This window comes from Mustela nigripes, chromosome 13, assembly GCF_022355385.1.
Source record: "Mustela nigripes isolate SB6536 chromosome 13, MUSNIG.SB6536, whole genome shotgun sequence".
Lineage (NCBI taxonomy): Eukaryota > Metazoa > Chordata > Mammalia > Carnivora > Mustelidae > Mustela > Mustela nigripes.
Window position 1 is genome coordinate 6,777,116 of NC_081569.1, and position 22,918 is coordinate 6,800,033.

The 22,918-nt window shown below is 48.6% G+C and overlaps 2 protein-coding genes across 2 annotated transcripts; one reads left to right on the plus strand and one right to left on the minus strand.

The window, feature by feature from the left end:
* Positions 1 to 1,759: 1,759 nt before the first annotated feature.
* On the minus strand, positions 1,760 to 12,219 carry MRPS11 (mitochondrial ribosomal protein S11). Its single transcript, XM_059371607.1, has 6 exons — positions 11,884 to 12,219; positions 11,653 to 11,775; positions 6,124 to 6,222; positions 3,894 to 4,023; positions 2,840 to 2,905; positions 1,760 to 2,147 (listed from the first exon to the last, which is right to left on the minus strand). The coding sequence occupies exons 1-6, from the start codon at positions 11,946 to 11,948 to the stop codon at positions 2,040 to 2,042; spliced, it is 591 nt and encodes a 196-aa protein (XP_059227590.1). The 5' UTR covers positions 11,949 to 12,219; the 3' UTR covers positions 1,760 to 2,039.
* Positions 12,220 to 12,287: 68 nt separating this feature from the next.
* MRPL46 (mitochondrial ribosomal protein L46) lies at positions 12,288 to 21,247 on the plus strand. Its single transcript, XM_059371608.1, has 4 exons — positions 12,288 to 12,548; positions 13,827 to 14,016; positions 14,761 to 14,934; positions 20,897 to 21,247. Exons 1-4 carry the CDS (start codon positions 12,321 to 12,323, stop codon positions 21,145 to 21,147), a joined length of 843 nt encoding a protein of 280 aa, XP_059227591.1. The 5' UTR covers positions 12,288 to 12,320; the 3' UTR covers positions 21,148 to 21,247.
* Positions 21,248 to 22,918: the final 1,671 nt, after the last annotated feature.

Genomic DNA, 22,918 nt, shown 5'->3' on the forward strand with positions numbered 1-22,918 from the left:
TCCCTGGGATGGACTAAGACCTAATGAGGGAGAGGCAATCGTTTCAGAGCACCCCAGCCTCACTGGCCGCTCGGAGCCTGGATGTGGCACCGAGTTCACCATAAGGCAGTGTGTGTTCTCCAGCACCTTGACCCTGGGCACTGGCGGAGGTGCCAGGCATCTGCTTCTGGGCCTGAGACCGTTGATCTTATGCGGCTCCCAGAGTCCTGTCCGTGCTTGAGCATTCCCTTCCGTTTCAAAGCCCTCTCGTAAATTAAAGAACATTTTCTAACACTACAGTGTATGGAGGGTTTCAGGAATGAGAGAGGCCACCATTCCGTGGCCTGGGAGGCTGACCCTCCGGAACCACACCAGCCTGCTCCCCTCCCTGCTGGCTTCAGGGTTCAGCCACCGGGACGCCTGCAGGTGATTGGAGGGTGGGAACAGTCTGGGCATTTCCTTCCTTTCTCAGCCAGGCCAGGGTTTGGCCTCGTGGCCCAGTTCTGGGAACTGTTCCTGCTCCTGTAGGGGGGATACAGAGGGGATGGCTTCCTGCTCTGGCTGGTCCTCGAGTGCTATTTATTCTCTCAACCCTGCTCACACCTCTGTAGAGAAAACCTCATTAACCTTCTCAACCTTGGGAACCATCTTGCTTGGTCCTGCCGGATAAACTCTCCAACTGTCCTCTGTTGCCCCCATAAAGGCTAAACCATATCAAATCGTGAAGTGGTTCTCGGGAGCCGTGTGAGTGAGCGCTCATGTTTTTTCATGAATCATGTTTACGGGTTAGTTTGATGGTGAGACAGCGTAACTCCTTCCAGCAATGGCCTTAACCCGACAGGCTTCCAGCTGGGTTTTAGTCAAGGGTCACAAGTGAACCTTCATAGGTCCTGCCAAGGATGGGAGAGAAGGCAGTAGGGAGACATTTCCCTTTCAAGTTCATGCCCAAGTTGTGGTCTTTCCCCGCTCCAACCCCACATAACCCAGCAGCTTTCCTGTCTAAAAGGGCACCTATGGATGAAGTCCCTGGAGTCCAGGCCAATCGCACTGCCCAGCCAGCTGGGCCCCGATGTGGACCACCGGCCTCTTGGCTCACCTGGCCCGTCCCTGCTCACGTGGGAGGAAGGGCGCTCCTGTGGATGTGCCTGCTCCTTCCTGACTGTGGTGCTCTCAGTTCTGGCCCTTTCTGCCCAAGGAGGTGGGGTCCCTCCTGTCAGGTCTCCGGAACCCTCGCCTTCGGTTCTGAGTGGTGTCCAGGGAGCTCAGAGGCAGTCAGTGAGCAGCTAGTCCTGCCTGGGACTCCCAAGCTGAGCCCACCTGTGTCCCCACCATCCCGGCTCCACACCAACTACTGCTCTTGCCCGTCCCTCCATCCAGGCAGTTTGGAGAGAATCCTTTCTTATTCCCCTCTCCCTCCCCACCTCAGGGTCCCTGGATCTCAGGTGCGGGGACTGCTCAAGTCCCCCAGCGCAGGGGAAGAGGTCACCGCGAGGGAGCTCAGGCAGTCCTCCCACACCGCTGGCACAAACTTAAAATATGCCTGCTAGTGGCGGAATTCCCACCACCAGAGCATTCCAGAGGGAGGAGGCAAGAAGCTCTCCATTTGGGGCCCAAAAGGGAACACCTGGGAGCAGGGAGGAGGCTGTTGGGTAAGCGGCGGCTCGAGTGTATGTTCCCCCCTCTGCCTGGGGTCTCACGCCTCCATTCACAGTCACCTTACATTCAGAAGTCAGCGGGGATTACTGTTCGCAACTCGGCAGGCAGAAACCTCACAGGTGACTACAGGTGGTAGAAAGTGTTTTATTTCTGCAGAGCAGAGGCAGCATTTACTGGTTTCGGAGTCTGGGCTGCAGGTGCCCTGGGGGTCCTCTCGAGTCCCTTCTGGACACTGGTCTCCAGTTGAATGAACAAGCAAGGCCACCACGTGAGGGGGCAAAGCTCCCCCTTGCTCCCCGAGGGTTCTCCAGCGAGCCCGGCTCCGGAAAGAGCTCCGTGTGCCTTCCACGACGTCCGACTGGACATGGGACTTGAGGACAGTTCAGGGACAGGCTTCCTTTCCATCACAGCCTCCGAGCCTTCCTGGGGCGGCAGCCGTTGTGCGGGATGGGTGTGTTGTCTGTGATTGAGATCACTTCCAGGCCCCCCATGGTGAGTCCCTTGATGGCAGACTGCAAAGAGAAGGAACAGCAGAATGCCATGGTCCCAGACACGATGGTCCAGCACGTGCAGGCAGGGCTTGGAGGGATGGGGTGGGGGCTCTGCTCCCTATGGTCCTGACTGTCTTCTCTCTCCATGGACTCCCAACCAAACCCCGTCACTGTGTCCTCACGGCCGTCCCTTTCTCCAGGAGCACCTGTCACTTCCTACCTTGTGCTTTATGATCCGAAAACTGGGACCACCTGTAAACCCCAACACACCTTAAGCATTACCCTGTGTAGTGTCCTCTGCCTGGAATGTCCCCTCCCTCCCTGCACACCTAACTAATGCCTTGCTGTTCTTGGAAAATCAGTATGGATGTCACCTCTTTGAGGATATACCCAGTGGGCTCCCAGCACCCTGGGCACGAGCTTTACCAGCTGGACCCACCGGTCTGTACTGGGGTACCCACTGTGACAACCCCACGGAGCACCTTCCCATGCCCAGTGCCTGGCACGCAGCAGGCACGCCGTAAGCATCTGATGAATTAGACTCGGTGGCCTGGGCTTGCTTCTGAGAAGCTCAGTGGGTTAGAAGATCAGACAGAAACTCAAGCAGTCCTGGAATTCGAGGAGAGGGTTCTTCCCCTCTCCTGACTCTATGCTCAAGCCCCGTTTCTCTCACTAAGGAAGTGCACATGCCGCAGAGCCTCCCGGCCACTTACCAGGCGCCCTGGGCCCAGGCCCTTCACCACCACTCGGATGTGGGTCACACCCTTTCCTGCAGCTTTCTGGAGAGGAGGAGCAAGTGGTTAGTGCTGGGGGAAAAGGCACCCACATATGTAACCAGACAGCAAACACAGAAGGCAGCAAAGGACAGATGAATGCGGTGCAGGGCAGACACCAGCTAAGCACGGAATGGGAACGTGTCCAACTCTAGATTTACAGCCGCCTGTGTCCCCTGTTAACCCAGGGCAGCACTGCCACCTGATGGAGATTCCTGAACATCGCTCACATTTTTCTCAGTAAAGGCAGAATTTTAAGACCTCACTTAAATAACCCACTTAAAAACCGTTACCATTAAAAAAAAAAAAAAAAGCGTTATTGTTTTAAATTACTGAAAATTTTAAGTGTTATCATTTCAAATTTTCTTTCTTGATTATAAAAGCAGTTAATTACAGAAAGTCTGGAAAACACACAGAAGCCACTGTTAAGACTGACATTTTAAGTGTATACAATCCGTACTATATTTTGATGATCATTAATATACAGCAAATAATGTTTTGGGGCATCGGGCTTTGTTTGAAGGCCAAGGTTCTCCTTCAGGAAGTACTTCCAGTTTGGCAGAGCAGAGCCTCTGTAAGGTGGGCTGCATGGCAGACTGTACACAGGCCAGGGCCCCAGACCAAGGACTCAAAGCAAGTCTTGCTCTGGACCTTCCTTGGCTCTCAAAGACACGCGTAATACAGAGCGTCTTGAGGATTTAAGGTAATGAACGTAAACTGTCTGGCGTACAGCAGATGATCAATAAATATACTAAAATTTGAAGCTACTGCCAATTTGCTTCTAGAAAGGTCTGAATAGCTCACAGTGAAATCGGTGTTGCATGAGAGAAAGAGAGAGACAGACCTCTTCAGACTGCACAGGGTTGGAGTAGCGAACAGGAGTTGTCAGACACCACTGCTTCTGAATGACGTCGAGGAGAATCTTCCTCACGGCGATGAGCCAGGCAGAAAACAGGACACACCACAGAGCGAGCCAGAAAGAACACACACTTACCACCGCGGCAGCTATGCCTGCTGTTTGTGCGGCGATGCCCGTGGCCTTCTTGGCATTCCGGAATCCCTCTGTGCCACAAGAAGTGCGAGTGAGGGGCTGGTGAGCGGCGGAGACCACCTGGATCTGTGTGCTGGGGAGGCAGGGAGAGCGCAGGACATAATGACTGGTCAGGGCAGTTAGAGCACTAAGCCGGGCCCTCAAAAGCCCTCGCGAGAAAGATAAAAGCCCTTGCGAGAAAGATAAAAGCCCTCGCTTGGCTGCTCTCCTTTTAAGCTTCTCCGATAAATGCCTTTTGAGCTCCTACAGAAGGTGTCAGGAAAGGTCAGAATCACCCCCTAAGCCTCATCAAAAACAGACTCGTCATATCATCTGAGGACCGCTCTGTTATGGACTGCATGCTTGTGTCCCCCCAAAAGTCATCTCTGGGAGAGGAGAAGGTGGCAGGGCTGATGGGGCCCCAGAGAGCTCCCTCGCCCCTTCCATCATGAGAGGACACAACGTGAAGCCGGTCCCCTGAAACTCAGAGGACTTCTCACCAGAACCCCCCCATGCTGGCTCCTTGCACTCAGCTTCCAGAACTGTGAGGAATCTATGTCCGTTGTTTAAGCCCCCCGTTTGTGGTATTTTGTTTTAGGGGTCTGAGCTAGGACAAGCTGAGTGGTTAAATGTCAATCCAGAAGAAGTCTGGCACGTTTTCCTCCTGGTGTCTTCCCTGTGGCTGGTGTTTAAAATTAGATTGGATACCCGTGTCGGGCTTTTTTCCCCAAGAAGTTAGATGTTTCACATCAGGTCATTTAAAAAAATAAGGCTTTCATTAGAGAAAGTTTCAAATATACCCAAAAATGAAGAGAAGAGGATATGAACACCCATGGACCCAGCTTCAGGAACCATTAGCTCCGATCCGATTTAGTCTCCTCTATGAACTGTTTCCACTCCCTTCTTCCCCCACAACGGGTTGTTTTGAAGCAAATCCCAGACCCATCATTTCATCAGGAAGTATTTCAGTACCACATTTCTAAAAGATGATGGCTTAAAAAAATCCCATAAAACCATTCTCATACCTAAAAAAAGTGAGCAATAGTCACTATTGGGTCATTTTAATGCTAATGACACTCTGTTCCACGATCAAAAAGCTTTTTTTAAGTGAAACTTCTCTAGTCATCCCCAACTGACTTCAAGAAATACTTAAGATACGTTCGTCATTTCCCCTTGGCCAGTGTCTCTCTATCTTCTGGTCTAGGAGCTCCCTGCGGACTCCCGGTAAAGAGGGAGGTGGAGAAGCAGCTCCGGGGAGGCCGGTGGGTGGTCCCGGGTCCAGACCATCGGCTTGTTGGTCTGGCTACTACTGCCCTTTCCCCCTGGCAGGGCTCCCAGGTTTTCTGTGCCGAATAAAGCACAGGAGAACTGCTTGTCCCCGACACAACTTCAATAGAGACACGTGGGGTGGGCCATCGGCGCTTATACAGAGCGTGCTACCCTGTGTCCTTATCAGTCTGAGAAGGGAAGAAAAAGAAACCCAGTTTCTCTCATTTCGAGCTTATCACATGAATGCTGGACAAATCCTATGGCATCTCAGCTGTGCACACGCCATCCCCGACCCACAGTCCCCTGTACGGTTCTCTGAATCGCTTCCTGGGCAGGCTGAGCCCAGCTCGCAGTGGGGGCTGATCTGCAAAGTTGTCCCCGCGGTTAGCAAGGTTTCTGTTGCCAACATGCAGCTGGGAAGGCCCCGACACTCATCTGGAAGTCACCCGTTAAATCACGACTCTGCGTAGCCCTTCAAGGTTGGAGGTCAGGGCACAGTCGCCCAAAGTCGCTTCCAAGGGACAATACTTACGTGCAGATTTACATTTTGGTGAGTTTGTCAGTAAATCATAGACTCTGAAGCCACCGGTCTCACGTGTATCTCACGCATCCTCTGTCCCCAGTATCCATAACACTTAACACACGCACCCTAATAACTGCTCTCCGACTTCAGAGAACCAGGAAATACTAGTCCTAAGGCAGGCTGAGAAAGCTTAACACTAGGATCTGTCCAACCTAGTTAATGTTTTCATGAAATCTAATGAAATTTTATAAAGGCAGAGGTGGTTTCCCAAAATAAGGAGGAGGGGTGCTGGGGGACCCCTACATCAACATTAACATGCAGAGCGTGGCCCCCTGGGCTTGCCCTCCCCCACGAAGGGGAAAGAAGCCCCCCGAGATCTTCCCAGGTGCTCCTTCCTCTTACTTGTTGTAGGATGCTTTGATGTGTGCGATTGGGATCTCCTCGAATTTCTTCCCTGCCCACCTCAGAGGGCTCTCCTGTCCTGGAACTGGAGGGTAAATGCTGTAATTAAAGAAACACTTTAGGTAAATCCTGATTTTTCTTTTTTTTAAAGATTTTATTTATTTATTTGACAGAGATCACAAGTAGGCAGAGAGGCAGGCAGAGAGAGAGGAGGAAGCAGGCTCCCTGCTGAGCAGAGAGCCTGATGTGGGGCTCGATCCCAGGACCCTGGGATCATGACCTGAGCCAAAGGCAGAGGCTTTAACCCACTGAGCCATCCAGGTGCCCCAATCCCGATTTTTTTTAAGTCAGTGAAAACCAACAGCCCTGGACCCCGGACCTGCTCCCGGGATAGCTGTCCCCAGTCCATCTGGTGCTACTGCTGTTCCCACGAACACTGGGCTGAGGCATTCTTTCCTTAAGTGTCAACTATGGACACACCTAGTGACTTTCCACTAGGAGAAAAAGAGCATTTAATCCACCCTCCCTACCTTCCTGTGTCCCTTCTGGGACATTCAGATCACTGTTTTCAATTCTCTATGGGCCACTCTTTCTGCGACTAAAAAAATAAAAAAATAAAGTCAAACCTCTATTTCTGGTTTCAGATGATAGCTTGACTATTTTATAAAAAAGGACAAAATACAAAATAATTTTAATAATATTTGTAGTATCATTACTATAAAAAAAAATCCTGTATCCCCCATGATAGAAGTCAGCAAGTCTTTTCTGTAAAGGGCCAGATAGTAAATACTTTAGGGTTTGCTGGCCACGGAGTCTTTGTTACAACTAGGCAGTTTTGCCTCAAGTGCAAAGACAGCCACAGACAACGGTAAATTAATGGGTGTGACTATTTTGACTATGTTTCAGTAAAACGGTATTTACAAAAAACCAGGCACCTGGCCAGATTTGGGTAGGGACCCAGTTTGCCAATCTCTATCCTAAACCAGTAGCATTCCGTGTTGGCTGAACGGCAGAATCTCGTGGTTCTGATGCTCAATCCTGATGCCTCACTTCGGGATGGGGTCCGAGAATCTATTCCTAAAATATCCCCAGTGAACCAGATGCGAACCCAGGGTTGAGAATACTGATCTAGACATTATGTTGAGTTCAAGATCTTTCTCTGTCTCGGTCTAATCTGTCCTCTGGCTACCTCTAGGTCAGTACTCTAGGTCAGTGTGCAGGTTGAGAAACTGAGGCACAAATAGAACAGGGTCAGCAAGGGAAGCCAGACTTTGTGCCTAGGAGATCTGCCTCCGTTCAAGGCCCAGTTTGCCACGCTGTGCTTCCTTGTACTCAAACACAGCGTTGTCCTTCAACATTCCAGACACAAGTAAGCCTGCTGTCGCGTCCTGCCTATATGCATGGACCAGACCCGTGTTTGTACCTCCCCACACCTCCTGAAATTCAACAGACTGCGGTTCAGAAAATATTATAAGAGCGCTATCCTGGTGCCGAGCCCCACCTGCTTTCCTAGAGATGTTTTTCAAAAACAAAACAGAATATACCCAAATGGTCATCAAGAGTTACAAGTGTGTTCCTCCCTGCTAGGCCTGATGTCGAGATGATGGTGCCCTGAGCAGGCTGCTGGCTTTTCAACCTACAAGCCAAGATGGAGAGCGGCTGAGGCTCTCAGAGGACATGAGTTCCCCATGGATCACTTCCCTCCTGACTCAGGGGGTCCAAGAACTAAGCCTACTCAAGGGTGACCATACTAATACCATGCCTTCATATACAGTAAGGGTTTTGAACTCGGGAGGATTTGGAACTTGAACCACTTAACTGAAGGCACAGAAAAGATCAGGCCTCGAAACCGAGCAGGTTCAAGTACAAATGAGCGAGTGGTTCCCCGAAGGGAAGCCCAGACAAAGGAAAGACAAAGCCGTGGGGGTCTGCTGCCTTTTCATACCCGTCCTCAGAGTCGGGAAAACGGAAGGGCTGAGCACTGCAAACAGTCTCTGCTCTCTGCTGCTGAAGGGCTGGAAGGGAAGGCTGATGTCTACTGCAAGCAGCTCAGGCACGGGAGGGAGGGCGACCACCCTGAACGACCCCTGACAGTGCGCCAGACGCTGGGACCTGGGCCGGGTGTGCTGTAGTTCCACTTCCAGATAAAGAAAGCCTGGCCGCACAGTCTGCAACCCACGTGCTAATGGTGGCTAGAGACAACTGTTTAACAATGCAAATAAATGTAGAAAAATGCAGCAATGAGAGCTCCTGGCTCACCACTCCTGTCACAATGAGACGTGTGGCGTCCACAAGATCCTTCCAGCTGTATGCGTTGTTTCTTGACCTCCTTTTCTCCAGCGATCCTGTGTCCTCTATCCTGGCCTGCTGCTTCCTCCTGTGGTCATTCCTGGCCTTTGTCATTGCCAGGTCTGCAACCTCCTCACGACCTTGGTTTTAAGCAGCACACTCAGGCCACCTACCTTCAGGCACACCCATGCGACCCCTACTCCAGGAATGCTTCCCAGCCCACCGACCCTCCTGCTGGCTCACTTTCCCTCCCCGCCCCCAGGCCCTCACCTCTCTCCTGGCCTCCAGTAAATTTCATAACCAATCATTATCATCACTCCCTTGCATACCCCCTCAGTCCTCTGCCTCCTCTTATTTCATCGTACCTTCCCGGCAAACCCTAACCCCGGCTGAATCCATCCCTCCAGCCTCATCAAGGCTGGGCATGCTTCTATGCAGCTGGCCAGAGAAAAATCCACGCCAGTGTCGACTGGTCTCTCTACATATCATGGTTTCTCAACTTCAGCACTACTGACATGTTGGGCAAGATAATTCTTGGTGGTGAGGGGCTGACCTGTGCCTTGTGGGGTGTTCAGCAGCATTCTTGGCCTCTACCCACTAGTTGTCCCTCCACTGCCCTGCGTTGTAACAAGCAAAAATGCCTGCAGATGTTGCTAGAAGTCCTCTTGGAGGCCAAACTGCCCCAGCTGAGAACTACTGCTTTATTTTAATGACTTCTGACATCAAGTGGGCCCTCAGCACTGTACGCATGTCCCCAATTCAATCATCCTTCCAGGCTCCTGGATGACTACTTTATGCCTTCCTTTGTCCCCTGAAGCCTCTACCTCCTTCCTGTCTCCTCACGGCCAGCTGATGACCTTCGCAGAGAAATACAAGCAATCAGTTTCTCCCAGCTTCCACTACCAAACATCTGTGCCCACAATCTCTGCCTTCTCTCCTCTTGTGATGTTCCACCTGCGTTTGCCTCTCAAGGACATCACTCCAGCGATGTTTCCACCCCCGTATCATTCCCATCAGCAAAACATGTCCTCAATTCCCCAACCTAAAAACAAACAAAACCCTCTTTATCTCAAAGCCTCCCTGAGCTATTGCCCATTTCTTGATTCCCTCTCAAAGAACTGACTACACTTGATGTTTCTTTCTGTCTTCTATTCTCCTTGAACCCACCCCAATCAGACTTTAGCCCTATTATTCTGCCAGAAATGCTCTAGGCAAGGTCATCGACCAACTCACTGTTAAAACCAATGAGCAGTTCCATCATCAGCCTGGTAACTTCTCATAAAACATCTGACACAGCTGATCTCTCCAGTCTTGAACTACATTGAAAAAAAAAAAAATCCCTCTCAGTTTTCTTACTACCTCTCAGGAATTTCCTTGTCTTTTTTGATGATTCCCCTGGTCTCCTAAATTTCTAAATGTTAGAGGGTTCTAGGATTCAGTCCTTGGACCGCTCCTCTTGATCTACACTTACTGTCTCGATGATCTTGTACAGTCTTGTGGTTTTAAGCATCATCTGTATGATGAATCAAATGTGTGTCTCTAGCCCCAATCAGTCCCCTGAACTCCATTCCAAAAGCCGACACTGTACCTCCACTGGATGTTAACCGAGCAAAGCCAAGCTCCTGCAGCCTTCCCCATCTTAGGAAATGACGACTCCACCTTTCCAGCTGCTTAAGCCAAAAATTTTAGTGTTCCTTCCTTCCTCTCTTTTTCTCACACCTTACATGAACACATCCTGTTGGTCCCACTTTCTGTATGTCCTACACGGAAAGCTGTCATCCTGGTCCAGGCCACCATCATTTCCTGCCTGGAATGTTTCAAATATCAAACTGCTTAGAAGATGTCTCCCAGCTTCCATCCTTCCTTCTCTGCACTGTGATATCGACACGGCGGCCAAAGGGACTCTTTAAAATGAAGCAACATCATTTCAAGTCTCTATTCAAAATTCTCCAACGGCTTTCCATCTCACTCAGAGTCAAAGCTGGAGTCCTCACGAGGTCCTACGAGCTGGAACAGATGCAGCCCCAGGTGTCAGCTGCACGACTCCTCCCCATCCTCTCCTGCACTCCTCACTCCACACTGACCTCGCTATTCCTCCCAAACACTAGACAGACACACTCTCACCATCTGTCATACCCTCACGTTTTACATGTTTTCTCTTCACTGCCCCCTAACCACTAGAATTTAAGTTCTACAGGGGCAGGATTTTTGGGGTGTATGGTCACTGATGTGTCCCTAATGCCTTAAACAGTGCCTGACATTGTTGAATGACCCCCAACAGGATCTTGGCTTGAATTGTTTCAGCAGCTTCCCACTGTCTATAGTGGGAAGAGTCTGAAAGCAGCACTGTTACAGATAAGACCCTCAGCCTTCCGATTCCTTCTTTTGCTGGCCTCATCTGCCATCAGGCACACTCCTGAATATACCATGTGCTTTCACACTGCATGCCTTTACACAGAGTATTAGCTTTGCCTAAAATTATGCCTTCCATGTTGACCAGCTTAATTCCCGTTCAATTCAGTTCTTAGCTCTACATTATTTTCCTGGCAGTCTTGCCTGACTTCCTCAGGAGTGAGACACTCAGTCCTTCACACTTCCTACCAACCAGTTCTTACTCCAGCACACTACTGACCAGATTATGCCGAAAATGCTTGCATGACTGTCTTCTTCCTCTGTAGCCTGTGACCTACTGGTGGGGAAAGAATGATCTTTTGTATTTGTACTCCCAGCACCTAGCACAGTACCTGGCACCAAACAGGTTTTCAGTAAACATTTGTTGAATGGATGCGAATGAACATAGGGGTAGCAGCACTGATGGAAAGCAAGGGGCCAGTCCCTAGGGGTGAGCACAAAACCCCCCTGCCCCAACTCAATAATCTACACCGCGGTGTAGCAGCCCCTGCTCCCCCAACTCCCATTTTATATCTAAGGGAAGGCTGTTAGTCTGCCGTGACACCCCTCTCAGAGGGCAGAAGGTGGTATTTACTATACACTTCCGACATTAACTCATTCATTCATCTAACCGTTCACAGAGCGCCCACTTTTTGCCAAGGCTCATCTCATTGGATCCTCGCAAACTCTTTCGGCACCCTCTCCATTTGTAGACGAGAAAGCCGGGGCTCAGCGGCTCATCTGCATTAGGGTCTCAAAGACGTCAAGGGCAGAGTTGGGAATTCACTGGTTGTCGGGCTCCGGACCGCAGTGCCGGTGTCCCGAGGGCTGGGCTTAAGAGGCCCTCACCTGAACCTGCTGCGGCTCGGAGCCGGATCCGCCGCCTTCTCCTCAACCTCCTGCTTGGCCGCCGCGTCTTGCAGCTGCTGGGCGCCGGTGTGGATGGTGGAGGCTGGCGCCCCGGCCACGACCCTGCGGGGAGGGAAAGCTCGGTGAGGTGCAGGCGGCTCAGGGACACAGGCAGGAGCGCAGTCGCGGGGATGGCCGTGCGTTCGGGGAGGAGGTGGTGATCATTCTTACCTGGGCGTCGGTGGCCAACCCCAAGACCGCAAGAGCCAAGACCCCGTCTTTCGTACCACCTGCATGACTTGGATTGACCCCCGTCAGCTTCCGTCCGCGGCGACCTCGGAGGTTGGCGCAGCTGGAGAGGCACCAGCACCTCGAGTGCTCGTGGGGGGGACTACAAGGAAAATCATCTCATTCCACTCCTTGAGGTCCATTAAAGATTCTTTATTCCCATTTAAATGCTCTGCAATAATTGTCCTTTCGAGTGCTAACTGGGAGTTTCTTCCCTTTCCCCTAAATTCCTTCGCCTACCCCTCCATATTGGAGTGGTTCGTTCTGGTAGTTCCCGGGACAGACCTCTTCCGCCTGCCGCTCCCGCGCTGCCTTGTGGGAGCATGGGATTGGTCCAGGACCCCGCAGGGAGCCGCGGTACATTGTGGGAGGGCAGAAGCATGGCGGCGCCCATAAGGCAGTCTCTGTTTGGGGTGGCGAAGGGCAGGTGGCGGTTCGAGGGGCTCTGGGCCGGTAGCCTGGGTTCTCGCAGCCTAGCCCTTGCGGCTGCACCCTCGATCAGCGGGTCTCCATGGCGTCTTTTGGGCGCGGTGTGCCTGCAGCGGCCACCGCTGGTCTCGAAGCCGCTGACCCCATTGCAGGAAGAGATGGCGGCTCTATTACAGCAGGTAGGATTGAAGTGCGGCTAGCGGCTTCAAGGTGCTGTTGGGGAACCAAGAGAAGCACCGTGGGCCAGGGTTCGATCCCGTCTCCGGCACCAGTCTCAGTGACCTTGGGGAAGTCACTTCACCTCTCTGAACTTCAGCGTACTCAACCTGCGCGATGGTATCTACCTTACTGGGTTGGTTTGGTACATAGAAGGTGTTCAGTAAAAGTTTGTTTTCACTGGGATTCTTTGTTGTCGCGCCAGGCAGCTCTTTAGAGTTGCTTTTCTTTCTCGCTGAATATGGTAGGTACGCGGTGCTGAACAAGACGGCTTAGTTCCTATCGCAGGTAGTCTGAATGTCTGAAATTTAGAGTCTGATGTAGTGTTTTAGGAGAATATAATGGGCAAACATATAAGATGGCTGTGATAAAGTCTGTGTGTGAGGGGCAAGTGAGGAAACAGGGGCAAATACTCAATGTGAGGGCTGTGAGGGGCTTAAATCCCCATAGACGGTGATTGAAGGTTGTTTCGTTAGAATCTGAGATGTTTTTTGTGTTGGCTGCTGGGAGCTCCAAACTTCACTTCCTGCTTTTTACTTGGCTCATTAACTTATTCTGCAAATAGTTGATTAATTATTTTATAGATAATCATTTATCGCCTATTTTGTATAGACACTGTGCTGAGTGCTAGGGACCAGTAAGACAGATAAGCCTTTGGTTCTCAGAGTGTTCAGTCTAGTGGAGGTGGGCGGGTCAGTAACCAAATAATCACATGACTGTATAACTGCAGACCCTGGTAAGTGAAATAAAGGAAAACACAGGGTACAATAAAGGTTTTAACCGGGACATCTAATTTGATTTTGTGGCTGGTGTCAAAGAAAGTGGTACTTAAATCTGAAATCTGAAGGATGAGTAGCAATCTCCTAGGAGAAGAGCATGAGGGAAAACATTCTTGGAAGAGGGAACAGCATCTGTAAAGTCCCTGAGGCAGGAGAGTCTGGTGAGATCAAGGGCTGACAGGGCTGGAGTGTGGTTAAGTGGGCAGGCGGTGCCTGTCCCAGTTCTCTGTTCTTTGTAGCAGCTTGCCCTCCAATCACATTCTATCATTTTAGCAAATGTAACTCAAGCCCAAAGTGCAGGTGACTGTTTTTCTTTCTTTTTATTTTCTTGTGGTGTTTTAATTGTACGTCTGGTTATGCTGGGTGGTATGTCAAGTGGGCTATATAGCTCTGTTTTCTATTCTTGCCTGTTTTTTGTTTTGTTTTGTTTTGTTTTTTTTCTTGTCCTTTTAATTTTCTCAGATTGAAGTAGAGAGAAGTTTGTATTCAGACCATGAGCTTCGTGCTTTAGATGAAGCCCAGCAACTGGCAAAGAAGAAAGCTGACTTGTATGATGAAGAAGGAGATGAACAGAATGTACTGCTGACGCAGGATATGGAAGACGCATGGGAGCAGAAGTTCCTACAGTTCAAACCTGGAGCTCGTATAACAGGTTTGTGGTCTTTTTAGGCCAGCAGGAGAAAAGGAAAAGGGGTATTTTGGTTCTCAAAGGACATTTGCTTAGCCTCTGCTTTGTATTTTAAGTAGCAAATGGTTGCAAAGCTTCTTTGGGTGGGAGAAAAATAAAATCTTTTCCCTGTTCCTCATTTCCAGCTGAATATAATTTTTAAAGGCCAGTGCTATTTTTGAGTGGGAGGTAAGGGTGTTGGGATAACCTATTCTTTCTCAGTTAAACTTCATGAATGTATCTGAGTTTACTTCCTAGTGTGTGGGTGAGAGTGGGAGGAAAATCAAGCCTTTCCCGCTAGTTTTTTGTATGTCATCTGAAATTTCTCCCAAAGCAGAGGATTGAGTTCTCTTATCTCAGATGAAGACCGAAGAACAGAGAAAGTGGGGCCAAGTTAAGTCAGTAATAGTGTCAAAACGAGTGAAGTCGTAGTGTTTGAAGTAGTTTGGGTATAGCTTCTTTTCCAAAGGCTCAAAGTACCTGCACAAGGTAGTGCTCTTCAAAGGAGAAGTTCAGCTTTTGGTCTTCTCTTCTTTCATTGTAGTTTTCTTAAGATTGTGAGACTCTACCCCGAAAGAGGTCTGAATTAGAGAGATGGGTCAGGGTCGTAATTTGATTTTAAGATGGTAAAGGTTGTAGCTCTACCTTAAAGGAAGACTGTAAAACTGTTCTCCTTGGTTCTGGCAGATCACAGTCTTTTTGTCTTCTCTGATCCCCTTTTCTTCATAGAAGCCGATAAAAAGAATGACCGAACTTCACTGCACCGGAAGCTAGACAGGAACCTTGTTCTGTTGGTCAAAGAGAAGCTTGGAGACCAGGATGTTTGGATGCTTCCCCAGGCAGAGTGGCAGCCCGGGGAGACCCTCCGAGGAACAGCGGAACGAACCCTGGCCACGCTCTCAGGTGAGTTCTCTGCCTCTCTCCGAACCTCACAAGACTCCTTTCACACTCAGCCTTGGAATTTGCAGACTGGCTTGTGATGACGGCTGGAAGGATTGGAGGGGGGTCTTAATGGGAACTTTGATATCTATAAAAATTTCACCTAGAAAAAATTTTAGGTCAGGTGAGAATCTTTGTTCCACTGAGATTTTTAAATTTTCTTTTTTCTTTCTAATATAGCACATGGGTCTTATTGATGGTAGAAAAAATAATTCTTTCATTATAAAAAATATATGTTTTTTGAACTCTGTATTTTTTTTCCCATCCTTTGTGTGAGTTGAGTTTCCCCCCCCCCCCCTCCTCCCCCCCCCTCTTTGTTTTTTTTCCCCCCCCCCCCCCCCCGCCCCACTTAATCTGCTTTTTCATTCACCAAGTAATAATATCCACCACAGCGGCGGCTGCTGCTTCTGAAAGGAAAGCAGGAGGTCTGTCAATAGGTTTTGATCTGGAAGTTGTAGTCAATGGCTCCTTTCTACAGGAAGACTCTGCTTGGTCTTAGTTCCAAGCCCGGGGACGTTGGCGAAGCTGCTGGATTGGTTGAAGAGATCCTCTTGTTGGGCCTTTACCTCCTGTGCAGAATTGAAGAGTGTGGTTTTAGGTCCTTCCTTCTCCCGTGCCTCTCTTTAAGCAGGTCACTGCGGCTTAGGGGCCCTTTGTGGCTGCCTCACTGAGCAGCTGCTGTCCTACCTGAAGGATGGAGAGCTTCAGTTTCTGCTCAGTCAGCTGTGTCTTCCTGACAAAGTACAGAACTTTCATTTCCAGGTTTCCACAGTTTTGCATATTCCATAGGAATGGATCATTCTAGTACCTTTTCCGGTTTAATTGGCCCACATCTTCCCTTGAGCCCGTGATTGTAAGATATTTCATTGTCATGGGTAGCCATCGCAGGTCCTGCTGACTCAAGGGGTCCTACTTACCTTCCCATTAATGGCATTTCTGTCTCTGGAACACCAGCGGAACTAACCGTTCAGACAGGATTCCCAACCATCAGTATTTACAGTAAAATGTTTTCCAGTTTCTATACCACTGAAAGCTTCATTATTTATTGTTCGTAAAAATGATCATGATTTGCTGTTTGGTTTTTATCTTTTCTCACGTTTTTGATTACTTTAATCTATGGATTACTTGAGGAAGTGGATTTTATTTCACCTTTGCATAGGATGGCTCTTTTCCCGATCTGCTCTGCATAGAGTTACCCTTTTTTTTTTTTTTAAAGCAACATACTGTACTGAGAACTTGAAAGTGTGTTTAGTTCTTTCATATATGGAATATGACCCGTCACTCCTGATTTCTCTTTAGCCCATACTTCAGATGCTAAAAAAGGACTTGGTGTCTCAGAACACCTGTGTAGATAATCCACTGCCTTCTCAAACTGATTTTGAAATTTTGGTCTCTCTTTGAAAAGGAGGACATTTTGCATTTCTTGGCTGTCTGGTGTCATTTTGAGGAAGACGTCTTGGTGACTCAGTATTTGACACTCTGTTACCCCTGATAAAGCTCTTTCTGCTCTGATTTAGGTTCTGCCCCAGGGCCCAGCGCGGGCAGCCAACTGGAAGGTGCCTCCTAGACTTTCTATGAAAGAGGCTTATTTGCTTCTCTTAATGGTTGGCTTGAGGGGCAAGTATTCAGTTCCGCACACACCTTGGGGTCTGCTACAGTACTGTCCGGGGAGGTAGGCTGGCAGGTGCCATCCCCATGCTCTCCCTGTCCCTTGCTGAGATTGAAAAACCAGTGTGTACTCTCAAAATTGACAGTGCTACCACTCGCAGCCTGTGCCTCTGCTTGTCCCCGCGGCCTTGCTTACTGGCCTGACAACGCATTTACCCAACTAGAAACCTCAGGATCTCTTGACCTCATTCTGACATCCTGAAGTTCTCAAGTCCCTCCTGGTCGGTTCTAAATATTTCTTTTTTTATTCCCACAGCATTAGCTATCACCCTTTTGTCAGATTAAGTTTTCTCATCCTTGGCACTGTTGACATGTGGGGCCAGGTAATTCTTTGTGGGGGCTGCTCTGCGCATTGAGGGAGGCCGGCTGCATCTCCAGCCTGTGCCCACTAGGTAGCAGTGGCGCTGGCCCATCTCCACTCCCCCTAGTGTAACAACCAAAATTGTCCCTAGACATTGCCAGATACTGCCAGGGAAGTGAAGTCACAGTGGTTGAGAACCACGGTGCTGGACCTTTGAAGTAGGTGCCAAATAAGTTCCCTTTTGCCTTCATGTTGTGCCCCTCAGCGCTGCCAGAGTGAGTTTTCAGACACATCCCCTGTCGTGTCTCTGCCTAAAGGGTTTCCCATAGAAGTTCAGGCTTTCGAGCACGGCCTACAAATCCATTTGCTCTGGTCCTGAGCTTGCCAGTCTTCCGTCTGGCCACACACTGACATATAGTCTGAGTTCAACCGAGCAGACCTTCTACATTCCTCCAGTAATGTGGTTGTTTGTGCGTCTCTTTTGTGGCATGCTGGCCTCTGAAAATGGTTTGCTCCTCCTTCGTCTGACGACTCCGTTTTGAAGACTCAGCTTGTACGTTATACATTCTGTGCTGGAACCTTCTCCAAGCCTCCAGGTAGACAGAGCTACTCCTCCCTCTAGGTTCCTGCAGCATTTGTGTGTGCGTTTATTCACCTTCTGCAATGAAAGTTTACTCTGAGCCTCCCATTTGCTGGACACCGTGCAGGCAGTGGGGTCACAGATGAACAGGACGCCGCCCTTGCTCCGTGGGAGCTCATGTTCCGGGGGGAACACCTCTTTCACTTACTGCAGTGTCCAGTAATCGGTGTATGGCACATTTCTCCTCCCAGCTAGAATTCTGACTCCCTTGAAGGTCCAGACGGCATCTGTTCCTCCCCATCATCCCGGCTCTCCGCAAAGTGCCTGGCTCACAGTAGATGCTCGCGGAATGTTTATCGGACATGTAGATTTGGCAGGATCAATGCTGCTCCATTGGCCCTGTCGCCAGCACAAGCGCCTGCTAACAAAGCAGCAGCCGCTGTGTGCCCCCTTGCTCCTTGCCCACAAGGGGCCTGTGTGGCCTGTGAGAGTGGGAGTGAGACACGATGGCGTGGGTGGGGACCTTCCCCGTGCTTCCGTGGCCTCTGCTGTCCTCTAGGTGGTGGCGGGATCACTGTTCAGATGCTCAGCTTCCCTCACACACACGACGGCCGCTCCACTGTCCCTCCCGTATGCCACGTGGAAAGGGTTTCTACCGCGGAACCCAGTGTCCTTGTAATGTTCCCGCTGTAATAAATAGATGCGAAAGGAAAGCTACGAAAGAGATTTTGACATTAAACAGGAGGATAACAAATAAAACATGTCATTTATTGCGGAGTTATTAAAATGGCAAATAATAGAAAATAATTAAAATGGCAAAGGAGAACTCAAGAAATGTAAAAATGTGTATATGTACATCTCTGTGTGTGTGTGTGTGTAAGAGTCCATTTATTTCCTCCCCATTGGCACCTCTCTTCCTAAGTCCTGCAAGACGGAATTCCTTGAGGTGGAATTAATGGTCAAGGAGGGACACATTGACGTTTTCCATGGGTCTTGCCCACTTGTCCTGCAGAATGTACATACCGTTGGCCATTCAGGAGGGCCATAGAGAAGTGCGCATTTGTCCCGACCCCACGACACATGGACGATTCTTTTTAATTTTTGCCTGTCCAAGTCAAAATGATCTCCTTTGGATTCGCATTTTCCTGATTGTTAGTGAGATTGACCATATTGTCATGTGTTTATTGGCCACGTGTATTTCTTCGTGATTCTTTGCTCAGTTTGTAACGAACTGTTCCTTTTTTCATCTTGATTTAACTGTATTTTAATAGAGAAGAAATAGAGAAGAAAAATAGATAATAGAAAAATAGAAAAATAGAAAAAATTTTCCACATAATAAAAAAAATGGGAAGACAGAAAAATATTCAGTGAAATAAGTGGAAAATTCAGGAAAGTATAAAGAAACTTGCCAGTGTAATTCCACCACTCACAGATACCCCTGCTGGCATTTTGTGTTGTAGGTGAGCTCACATATCAGTTCCTTCTCTGATGCCAATAGTAGTTTTGCTTCGGTTCTGTTTCTGTTTTCGTTAGTACTGAGAGAAGCAGTTCGTTATATATGGTTAAAAAAAACTATCAATATAGTGTTTAGCGAATGTAAGATAGGGCGAGAAGTGATTTTCCTGTTTCAGAGGCATCCTTCATTAACAGTTTCTGGTGTATTCTTTTATTTTTTTATTCATTTAATTTTGGGGGTATATATATATATTTTTTTTTTCTCTTTTTTGGTATATCTTTTTAAAAATTACAAGCACATACATACTTCATCTGGTTTTTCTCCCCCATATGGAGCCTGGTTATATACCTTTGTTTCTCTTCTGTGCGGCATTTAAGCATCTCTCTGTATCAGCGTGTGAAGCCATACCTTAACGCTTTCTAACCCCAGCATAGATGTTATAATATGCGTGTGCTGCAGTTCACCTGTCTTGTTGCTTTTACAAATACGCTGTAATGAGCGTCCTTGTGTACTCAGCTTACACAGGCAGAGAAACGTATCTGGGAGGCTCAGGTTCTAGAAGCAGAGTCGCTGGCGGAAAGGGTTCACAGAATTAAAACTGGTGACTCTTGCCAAAGAGGGCGGTTCACGCTAACCTCTCCCCCCGTGATGGTGTGTGAGGGCCCATTTTCCTCTTGTCCTTGACAAGCAGAGGACAGCTCAGAGTTTTGGGACTTCAGTAATAATGACATGTCTGAATCTATATTTTTTAAATTGTTAATAAGATGGAACATCTTTTCATGAGTTTATAGGTCAGTGGTGTTTATTTTTTTGTGAACTGTAGGTTCATACGCTTAGTTCACTTTTCTTTTAGAAAGTTTTCCTTCTAAAACTTTTTCCTCATTGATTTCTCGTACTTACACCTGAAGACACTCTTCCTTTGTGGAGTGTGTTGAAAATATTTTTCTTAGTGTGCCGTTTTGTCTTTGACTTCTTAACGCTTCGTTTTTCCTTGTAGAAAGATTTAGTTTTATGTAAATAAACACTTTTTTCTCTTACTGGTTTTAAAAATTTTGTGTCTTGGTGAGAGGGCTTTCCCTCTCAAAAACGATCCAGAGAGTATCCCACATTTTTTCTATTTTTTTTTCCACATTTTTTCTAGTACTCTTTTAGGTTTATTTTTTTTCCCTTTAATGAAAAATTTGAAAATACAAAGAAATTCAGAAAGTATTAAACATCCATGAAACCATCATCCAGAATACTCAGCCTTTTTATGAAAGTGAAATTTCTGTTGTTCCGTCTTTGATCCGTGTGGTATCCGTTCGGAAGTGAGGGCCGAGGTGGGTGGACTCCAGCTTTATTTTTTCTGTTTAGCGGGCGGCTTCCCAAGTGCTGGACTGATCTGTCCTTCCCCCTTCCTTTGAAATGGCTTGGTTGTGGTTAACCCTTTGTTACAGATTCTAGATAACATCCAACCATCTGTCTTTGTCTTTTAACTTTGGTTATGATGTTTTCACCCCACAGAAGTCAAATTGGGTCCTTTTTATGCTTTTCAAGTGACAGTCCCTGTGAAAGGCTCATGAGCTTTGCTTTACAGATAACTGAGCGTCTTGGTCCTTCATCAGCAGACCAACGCCGGTGGCTGGTGGCCGGGCTGAGTCTAGAAACTTGGGGCTCTGACTCCAGCTAGTGGTCTCTGAACAGCATCGCTGACTTCCTTCTGAGAGCAGTAGCTTCACACACCGGATGGACCCAGGGAATGTGGAGCCCGTGAGCCCATGGATGGAGAGGCGGAGAGCCTCCTCAGGAACAACCCTCATCCTCACTCTCCGGGATTGCTTTACCTCAGGCAGGAAACGGCTCTCAGACCCCCGCTGACTGGGGGAGCCGCAGTAAACAGGTGGGTCCATCCTCATCTTCCCTGTTCACCTCTCCCCTTCAGAAAACAACCTGGAAGCCAAGTTCCTGGGAAATGCCCCCTGTGGCCACTACAAGTTCAAGTTCCCTCAAGCAATGCGGACAGAGAGTAGCCTCGGGGCCAAAGTATTCTTCTTCAAAGCACTGCTAGTAACTGGAGACTTCTCCCAGCCCAGGAAGAAGGGCCAGCGCGTCTGGGTCTGTAAGGAGGAGCTGGGCGACTATTTGAGACCCAAATACCTGGCCCAGGTACGGAGATTTCTCTTGGACCTCTGATGGGTGGTGCGGCCTGTGGACATTATGTGCTTGTCCCGTCTTTGTAGGGAACAGCACGCAGCCAACTAAATGCAGAGAAATAAACGAGTTTATCATCGTGTGGGTCTCGGCTGATTTGTTCTTTTTTTTTTTTTTTTTTAAAGATTTTATTTATTTGATAGAGATCACAGGTAGGCAGAGAGGCAGCCAGAGAGAGAGGAAGGGAAGCAGGCTCCCTGCTGAGCAGAAAGCCCCATGTAGGGCTCGATCCCAGGACCCTGGGATCATGACCTGAGCCCAAGGCAGAGGCTTTAACCCACTGAACCACCCAGGCGCCCCTCGGCTGATTTGTTCTTTAAGGATGACTGGCTTTTCCCTGTGCAGAGAGAGCTGTCTCTTAGGGTGTCTTTCCCTTGTTCCAAGCTGATAGTTGAGTGTTCCATTGCTTCACAGTGAATCAGCTTCCTGGATGCAGAAAGAGAGAACTGAAGGAAATGAATTGACCTCCTAAAAGCCCGGAGTTGTGTGAAAGCTCCTAGACTCATGCAAAGAAACTAGTTCTATGTAGTTCCTTAGTCATGAACCATTTTGTATTTTCCTCCCTTTGTACTTGACATGAAAGTGTTTCAGCCTAGCCTAGGAAATAATTTCTTCCTTTTTCCATCTCTTTCTTTTTTTTAAAAAATATATTTTATTTTTATGAGAAAAAGTGAGCGAGAGCATGCACACCAAAGTGGGGGGCGTTGTGGAGGGAGACGGAGAAGCAGATTGCCCTCTGAGCAGGGACCCCTGTATGGGGCTCTGTCCCGGGAACCCAAGATCATGGCCTGAGCCAAAGGCAGTTGCTTAACTGAGCCACCCAGGTGCTTCCTTTCTTCTCTTTTCTTTTTTTCATTCCTTTTTTTCTTTTTAAGCATTTAGTCCTATCTGTTTTGAAACAGTTGTGTGAGATAAGCAGGGTTCAATTGTCCTCTCCATTTTACAAATGGGGGAATCATGGCCAGATGCGACTTGGCTAAGAGTCTTACATCACTCATGGTATAGGAGGAGAAGGCTGATTTCTCGCTTCTGGGCTGGGGCTCTTGATCCCTCCCTGAGTTGCTGGAGTCCTCACTGGTCCCAGTGCCTGGCGCAGAAGGCACTCAGTGAACGTTTGCTAAAAGAGTGGAAGGGAGCAAGAGTCTCAGGCCTGCCTCCGTCTGCGTCTTTGCTGGATGGTGGTTCTGGTAGCACGGCTACGTCCTGGATCCCAGCTTCCTGGTTTCCACTCAGCGGCCTATGTGATGGAAGCCGGTGAAATGGAATTTCTGTTTCTGCTTCAGAAGGAGCCTTGTGTTCTCACTCAGAGTTGGGGAAGTTGCTTTCTGTGATCAAAATTGAGGTTCCTGGTCCCGGTATGCCCTACTTCCCCTGTACCTGCTCATTGCAGAGGGGGGACGTCCCCGAGCTGACGCTTGCTGATTTCACGGGCAGTCGGGCTGCCCTGGGAATGAAACATAGGTCCGAGGAGACGGCAGACATAGGGCCAGGGGTACATTTCTCTTTCTGGGTTTCGGATGAGTCATAGATGTGAACTCTAGTGCGTATTCGCCTCAAGGACCTCCGGTCTAGAAGAGAAGGAATCATCAGAGTGAGGTGGAGACTATTTTCAAGACTGTGATACTGTGATACATAGTAAGAAATAGATATTTATATTTGGTCTCTGCACAAAACTCCTAAAACCTGTGGAGTTTCCTGTGCTGAGAGCAATCAGGGTGTCTTGCGTTACGTTAACGAGGTGAGTTTTAGAAGG

Excerpts from the sequence above, each read along its gene's own strand:
- MRPS11 (XM_059371607.1), bottom strand. The coding sequence starts at position 11,948 with ATGCAGGTGGTACGAAAGACGGGGTCTTGGCTCTTGCGGTCTTGGGGT. Across the intron at positions 11,776-11,883 it reads GGTTGGCCACCGACGCCCAG|GGTCGTGGCCGGGGCGCCAG; the intron begins GTAAGAATGATC and ends CCCTCCCCGCAG. Across the intron at positions 2,906-3,893 it reads CAGGCATAGCTGCCGCGGTG|AAAGCTGCAGGAAAGGGTGT; the intron begins GTAAGTGTGTGT and ends CCTCCTCTCCAG.
- MRPL46 (XM_059371608.1), top strand. The coding sequence starts at position 12,321 with ATGGCGGCGCCCATAAGGCAGTCTCTGTTTGGGGTGGCGAAGGGCAGG. Across the intron at positions 12,549-13,826 it reads TGGCGGCTCTATTACAGCAG|ATTGAAGTAGAGAGAAGTTT; the intron begins GTAGGATTGAAG and ends TAATTTTCTCAG. Across the intron at positions 14,935-20,896 it reads AACCCTGGCCACGCTCTCAG|AAAACAACCTGGAAGCCAAG; the intron begins GTGAGTTCTCTG and ends TCTCCCCTTCAG.